At 33.8% G+C, this 8,025-nt stretch overlaps 1 protein-coding gene across 16 annotated transcripts in view; it reads right to left on the bottom strand.

The window, feature by feature from the left end:
• LOC106881762 (ryanodine receptor 2) overlaps positions 1-8,025 on the bottom strand; it is a 381,060-nt gene that overhangs the window by 223,897 nt on the left and 149,138 nt on the right. For all 16 annotated transcript variants that reach the window (XM_014932251.2, XM_014932252.2, XM_014932258.2 and 13 more), the window contains 6 exons: positions 6,715-6,904; positions 5,347-5,557; positions 4,197-4,301; positions 3,480-3,583; positions 2,402-2,485; positions 333-492 (listed from right to left, as the gene is read on the bottom strand). In XM_014932251.2, the coding sequence (XP_014787737.1) occupies positions 333-492; positions 2,402-2,485; positions 3,480-3,583; positions 4,197-4,301; positions 5,347-5,557; positions 6,715-6,904 (854 nt within the window). The remainder of the gene's footprint in view (positions 1-332; positions 493-2,401; positions 2,486-3,479; positions 3,584-4,196; positions 4,302-5,346; positions 5,558-6,714; positions 6,905-8,025) is intronic.

Below are 8,025 nucleotides of genomic sequence, written 5' to 3'. Positions count from 1 at the left end.
ATATATATTTATAAAACAAGAAGATGGAATGAGCAAGACTTAATTACAAATTGCAACAATTGTTTCTCTGCATTGGTAACAACAGTTAGTTGCTGAGTTTTCCATATCATACTACTATATAAAATGTTATATAAATAAATATGATCCAACAGCTGTGTACTCCCATGTCATCAGGTGAATGGCTTTGAAATTCGTTTGTGTGTATGTATGTGTATGAACACACACACATGCGTGCGCACGCACGCACACACACACACACACTTACACACACACACACATACACACACACAAACACACGCATACATATATATTTTAATGTCGATATATAGTACCTCACAAAGTCCATATGTCCAGCCTTGTTTAATGCGATCTTTTGCCCAAACATTATGGGTGTTTTCAGCAAGAAGATCAACTAGTTCTTCCATCTTTTCATTCAAATGGATTGTATTTAAATCCAGTGGGCAGGGCTTGTATCCATTACCTTGTAAATAACTGAAAAATAAAAATAATATTTAAAAGCTTTCAATCATTATCATCATTGTCCACTTTTCCATGCTTGCATGGATAGGACAGAGTTTATAGAGGGAGACTTTCTATAATCAGATGCCTTTCCTGTCCCCAACCCTCACCTGTTTCCAAGTAAAGTAATATTTTCCCATAGCCACACATGTTTTCACAGAATACTGGAATTGAATGTCATTCATTTACAACAATCACAGGATGTCAAGATAAGGTGACACAAATACTCCCACATTCACATGCATACATACATACATACATATATACATACATATTAGTATCACCATCATTTTGAAGGCACATGGCCTAGTAGTTAGGGTATTGCATTCACAATCACCATTCATCTTGGTCCCCTGTCATCTCCTCTGTGAGGTTCAACATCTTGAGGTCAGTCTTCACCATTTCATCCCATGTCTTCCTAGTCTTCCTCTTCTAGATGCTCCTGCTATGTTTAGCATAAAGAACTGCCTTATACATCTCTCCACATCCATCTACATCACATGACCATACCAGCACAATCTTTTCTCTTGCACACCACATCTAATGTCTCTTATGCCCAGTTTTTCTCTCAGCACATTTGTACTTTATCATATGTACACACTGATGTTGCACATCCATTAGAGCATGCTAGTTTCATTTCTTTCTAGTTTTTACATGTTTTCAGCATTCACAGCCCAAATTTTACACCTATGTAGCATTGCTGTTTGTACACAGTCATTATACAGTCCATCTTTCACTCTGAAAGAGGAGCCTTTTGTTACCAACAGAGGTAAAAATTTTCTGAACTTTCTCCAATCAGTTCTTATTCTAGCAACCATACTTTCAAAGCGTCTTCACCCAATGATAATTAAGTCACCTAGATAACAGAAACTATCTACTACTTCTAGGGAGCCTCCCGAGCATTCCAGAACATCTATTTCTTGTGTGCTTTTATAATTTATTATTCCAGTACATCTGCCACAAACAAATTCTACTTTCTCTGCAAATGTTCCATTGATTCCACTCCACCTCTTAGGTGTCCATAGTATGCATTGAGTACACCATATGGAATTTCTACCTACACCTTGTCTACATGTAGAACAGTGTCATTTACCAAAGGAATTAGTGTCCTGTCTGTTTTCCTTCTAACAAGAACTTTGGTCTTTGCTAAGTTAACTTTAAGACTCTTTGATTCCAGGAGTTGCTTCCACACCTGGAATTTCATTCCTAATTCCACTACAATTTCAGCTATAACAATAAAGTAATCAGCATAGAGGAATTCCTGTGGGTAGCCAGTCTTAAATTTCTGTTATAACCTGGAGGACTATACGACAAGCTTCTTTTAATTTCCATTTTCCAAATTCACTCACAAGTCTTTGGTCAGCCTGGGGGTTTAGTAAAAGACACTTGCCTAAGGTAGCATGCTGTGAGGTTGAACTTGAGACCCATGGCTTGGAAGCAAACTTCTCAACCACACAGTCACAGCTTGTGCTCATAGCCTGCCTGCATAAATTGTTTTAATCTCAATTTTACTGAAATCTTTCTTATTTTGTTGCAGGGTTTCTTATGTATGATACAAAAATGAAAATTCTTATTCTTCCATTACCTAATATCATTTTCCAAAACTTACTTCTCAAACTATTTATGTTTAAGCAGATCAAGAAAATCCAGATTTGAAGCACTTCTATTGCAATGAACATCCTAAACAAAGTGGATATTATTGAAGAAAACAGTATTTAGATATTTGAATTGTTACTTAAAATAAAATCTTAATTCATGGAAGGAACGATTCTCTAAAATAACAAAGCCTACATTGTGTAAGAAATTCTTTTCCCTTTTGAAGTCAGGCATTGTTTGTGTAAAATTGATAACATATACAATAATATATTAGTTATTTACTTACTAGGATCCAAGTTTTACCATCTTCAGCCTGCTTGATTCTTTTTTATGTTGGATGCTGATATGATACCCCAAGGCTAACAATGTTCTGAAAATGGAAACAGGGAAATCAATTATAAAGCAATATAAGAAATAATATTGGAACATTCCTTAGAAAAACTTCAACAAAAGGAATGGTTTTAAATGATGTCTTCCTTAAACTTTGTTTCAAATAGACTTAGAAATATAAAAATAGGCATCTATGAATTGTATTTAATGTATATACACTGTTGATAGGCCAGTTATGGCCATATTTGTCCCAAGATAACATCTCTTATGGACATGCAGTGTTAAAAACAAGGAGATGAAGATTTGTCCCACAGTGGACAGTGAGAATGCCAGGTGACATTTTGCTCTTTTGGAGCCTTACTGTTGATAGTATATACATATCAAGTACAATACATAAATGACTATTTTAATTTAAGATAAAAATAAAGCCCTACAATTCCATCAATGGTTGTGGAACACAGTAAATTAATTATTTAAATAAATTTATTGTATTATAATTAAAGGTAGTGAGATGGAGGATTCATTAGCATGCAGGGCAAAATGCCAAGTGGTATTTCATCTGTCTTTACACTCTGAGTTCAAATGCCACCAGGATTGACTTTGATTTTCATCCTTTAGGGGTTGATAAAATAAATACCAGTTGAGCTCTAGGGTTGATATAATCGATTTAACCCTTATTCCAAAACTTATCGATCTCAAAAGAATGAAAGGCAAAGTCGACCATAGCAGAATTTGATCTCAGAACACAAAGACAGATGAAATGCTGCTAAGCATTTTGCCCGACATGCTAACAATTCTGCCACCTTGCCACCTAAATAATGATGATAATAATGATAATAATAATAATAATAATAATAATAATAATAATAATAATTATAATAATAATAATAATAATAATAAAGAATATGTTTACTTAAATTTGAAAGATTTTATAGTATTGTATTCACTTACAAAATAAATATCATGTTCAACTAAAAAGCAGTTTATGTTGAATATCACTGATAATAAGCAAAAAGATATGTGTATTTAATCACCTTAATGTTTCAAAAGCCAGCGTAATATCATATTTTTTCTCAGACATTGGTAGTTGTTCAAAAGTACAGAGACAGGGATGTTTTTTCCTTGCATCATCTCTGACCTAAAAATATCAAGTTTTGGAAATGTTATAAAAGAAAGTATTACAGACAGCAAACTATTAGCTTTGGTGTAAATGCAAAATGTGGAATTTAAAGTTGTTATCTTTGGATTTTATTTGCTTGGCAGTGAGGGATTTGCACTATCACACAGTCTATTATTGAAGTATATTGGCAGGACAGACAGCTTGCCAATGGTACTGTGTTTACAGCAGTAAAACTGTATCTTCCATAGGAACCTTTTATAGGTTTATTAGATTTTTTTGTGTTTTGGTCATGGAAAGTTTTGAAGTTATTTATATGTGTAGTCAAAAAGACCAAATTTTTTTTCTTTTTAGATACACCTACTGAAAGACGATCTCTTATTAGTTATTACACTTAAAAATCAGCCATTCACAACATTTGTTCCATTGGGCCAACGGATTGGCCTCAAAGTCCTTTCAGCTTGTATCGCTTGGGCTGATCAATCAGCCTGAGTGCCCTAAGAGGGTTAAGAAGTGTTTATACAATATTAACGATGTTATTTAAGAAGTGTTTATAAAATATTTATTATATCATTTAAGAAGTGTTTATACAGTATTAATGATGTTATTTAAGAAGGGAAGGTTGTTAACTTACCTCACCATATGTCCAGGCTTGTTCGATTTTGTTCATAGACCACAGTTCATGAATATTTTCTGCTAATTTGTCACGGACATTTTCAATATAAGCTGGAAGTTGTACCTAAAATGAGTATTATTATTATTATTATTATTATTATTATTATTATTATTATTATTATTATTATTATTATTATCATTATTATTATTATTATTATTATCATTATTCTCATCCGACCGTTGAGAATCAATACAATCACTAAAATCTCTACAGCTTAATCTGACATCTTGGGAAAGTCATTGCCTAGATCAATGTGCATGGTGAAAATGTGTCATGATGCAGCAAAACAATTTGAGTTGAAGAAAAAGGGCAATAAAAATGAGCTGTATCCTGCAATCAGCAGGCACATTTGCTCAAACCCAGGCAAAATCAAAATCACCAGTGTCCCCATTGTGCTTTCATAGCAAAATCCATACCAGGACTCAAAATACGTTTACACATCCATCACAAGTAGATGCAGCTTCTTTTATTATTTACTTTTAAAAAGCTGTTTTCTGTCTGTCTGTCTGTCTGTCTGTCTGTCTGTCTGTCTGTCTGTATGTCTGTCTCTCTCTCTCTCTCCTTTTTAACCCCCCCCTTCTAATATTCATATGTCAAAATCAACAGGCACATCCATCATTATTATTATCATTATTAAGGTGGTGAGTTGGCAGAATCATTAGTGTGCTGGATGAAATGTTTAGCAGTGTTTCACCTGTCACTACATTCTGAATTCAAATTCCGTTGAGGTCAACTTTACCTTTCTTCCTTTCAGTGTCGATAAAATAAATACCAGTTGAACACTGAGGTTGATGTAACTGACTTATCCCCTCCCCCAAAATTGTGGCAAAATTTGAAACCATTATTATTATCATTATCAATTTATGGAGACTGATTTATGAAGCTAAATAAGCAATTAGAAGAGTATGGTGTGGTATGCATTAAAATGCATATTAGCTTTGTTTATTGAACCAAACAATATGTCAAAAGTAAATCTATATGTCATTTTTAATTTTGAACCTGAAGACACCAGACATACTGTTGAAATATTGTTCACTTCAATAAACAAAGTCATATTAAGCTCTTCTAAGTGACAAAAGAAAAACTGATAAGACATATTGTTTCATACATGTGTTGTGTCTATTGGACTGGGAACAAATGCATTGTATTCGAGAACTTCTGTTGGACCGCTGACGATGTTCTTGTGTTGTTCTCCAAAGTAGAAACATGGGTCAATTTTCAACTTCTCTCTTGGTAATAAACTTTCCAGCACAGGTGAATGACCATCTGGTGGACCAAATTTTAATCGTCCATGCTCTCCTCCAAGCATAAAACGAAGACTGAAGAAAAAAATGCAGAAAAATATATTTTTGTTTGTACAAACCATTTAAAATGTGAAAGATATTTGAAAAACAATGATTACATTACTGAAAATGTTTCTTTTTATATTTTCCTTAAATATTTAGGGTTTTTTTTTTATTTCCTAGAAGCAAATATTTAACCCTTCAGCATTCAGATTATTCTGTCAAATGTAATGCTTATTTATTCACATTCTTTTGAATTAATCAGGTATTATCTCAAAGCTTACAGATTTTGATGATGTGCTTGCTTATTTTCATAATGTCATTGTAAGCTGGGTGTGAGACATCAGATGTGGTCAATTTGAATGTAAAACAGGTGGAGTATTTGGGCCTGATAAGGTCAGTTTAAATGCTAAAGGGTCAAGATGAAATTAAAAGAATATCTACCAGTTCAAACAGTTACATCAAATATGCTGTTTCAGTCTTTTGCCCACGTCATATAAGTATTTAATCTATAAATGTCTGACAATAAGCAATATTTCCATGAACCAGTTTTTAAAAGAAAACTAGTGTCCATGATTAAAATCATGGACTATTAATTAACAGATCACAAGGCTCAAACTTGCTCAAGTAGATATGTTTGTGATTTGTCAAGGGACATGATTCATGATACAACAATAGGTTTTAATCCCTTCAACTTCAGGATTGAGCGGTTAACATTAACAAAAGTGCTTACGATAATAGCTTATATATTTATTAATAGCTTATATACGAATATTCACATTTTCAAAACCACCCAATAGTTTGGAAAATGTGGATAATGACAATACATAAAGTATTGTGAATAGTATTACGTGTTTTGAAAACTGAAAATGTAAATAGAAATGTGAAAGAATGTGAATACATAATTTTTTTGAGACACTGAAGCTAAGAATAACATGACGTCACTTTAGGAGGTTATTTTTGAAGGAATATGAAAGAGATAAGGAAAATTTACTCTTTATAGAATAAGAAAAAATGTAAGCTGTAACAGAGGTCAGTAAGTGCATGTGGTTGAGAAGCAAGCTTTTTACCACACAGCCACACCTACACTTAATGATCATGAAAAAAACAAAACAATCAAGTTACTGTAATGAAAGAGTGAATTTAAAAACTTCCTGAAACTTAGAAGTTCGAACAATTAATGATTGTCATACCTGACTCTTGCTGACATGCTGACCACAGGAAAAAACATTCCATCCGTGTTGAAGTCTTTAAACACACCATGGACTTTATTTCCATTTACAGTAAAGGAAATTTGAGGAATACTTAAGTCTAAAGCACAGCCGATAGTGTGTCCTTTCTCAAAAACTTGGCTTTCATGTCGAACTTGTTTGGGTTTTCCACCTAAATAAAATAAATAAAATGAAAGAAAACAGAAGTTAATAACACTGGCACATCAATATATAATGACATATCAAAATATAGTGGAATAATGGAATGTTTGGAGATACTAAAAAACAGCATCATCATTGTCATCATCCAGTGTTTCAAATCTGGGTTTTGTCCCTGTTAACAGGGGTGGCCAGATCTACCTGAATGCCATAGCAACCAAGGTAGGCAGGTGTAGCCCACTCCAACCTTTGGGCTGGTTGGTACCCATTCTCCTTTGCTATCATGAGGCTTTTTTGGAGCTGGATTTTCTATGGAGAGCATGCTTACCCCAACCTCAGTTTCTAGACATGCGTGGTCCCAAGACCAAGGCCTCAACCACGATTTTTAAGAAATGTGGTGGGAAACTAGCTCCACAATATATGAAAAATCAATCATCTGTCGACTCACTTTTCAGAAAAAAAGAAGCATTTAGAATGGAGTGAATATACTGAAATATTCAATTTTGGTGATGCCAATATATTGGTAACACTGACAAGAATGATTAATGATAAATATTAATGATGATGCCATTTTTACAAATAAAGCATAGACATGGCGGTGTGGTAAGAAGCTTGCTTCCTGTGCATGCATTGGTCAGTGTTTTCTTTGTGCTGCTTGGAGTCACGTCACTGTATACCAACGTCGTGAATTATTGAAAAAGTGAAGCACAACTACCAGGTAAGACATTTGTTTTTTTGGGATTCAGTGGGGGTTTGTTGCTTGTGTTTATTTATTTGTTGAACAAGAAATCTCAACTGAGTTCCACTCATTTGTCTGCCTGTGGTTGTGTTTAAAGTCTCACTTAGCGGTGAGAAGTGTGTTTTGGGGGCATATCCCTCCTCCTAAAATTGTGCTTATTTTTTTACCATTTTTGTGTGTGTGTTTTGTGCCTTTACCAAGAGGATTACCGAGTTGGCCAGGAGTACCAGGACGGCCAGAATAGTTTGCTGTGTTTTTTAAACTGTTTCTTGTTTTCTTCCTTCCTTCCTGCATTTTTTTTTTTTAACTCTGTGAACTTTTGTTCTTTGTGAACTTTTTTCCAAAAAAAATATGGCAAAAAAAGACAACTAACACTGTGTTGGCATGGGAGATTG

This window comes from Octopus bimaculoides, chromosome 11, assembly GCF_001194135.2.
Source record: "Octopus bimaculoides isolate UCB-OBI-ISO-001 chromosome 11, ASM119413v2, whole genome shotgun sequence".
NCBI lineage: Eukaryota > Metazoa > Mollusca > Cephalopoda > Octopoda > Octopodidae > Octopus > Octopus bimaculoides.
This window is presented reverse-complemented; position numbering and strand designations above follow the sequence as displayed.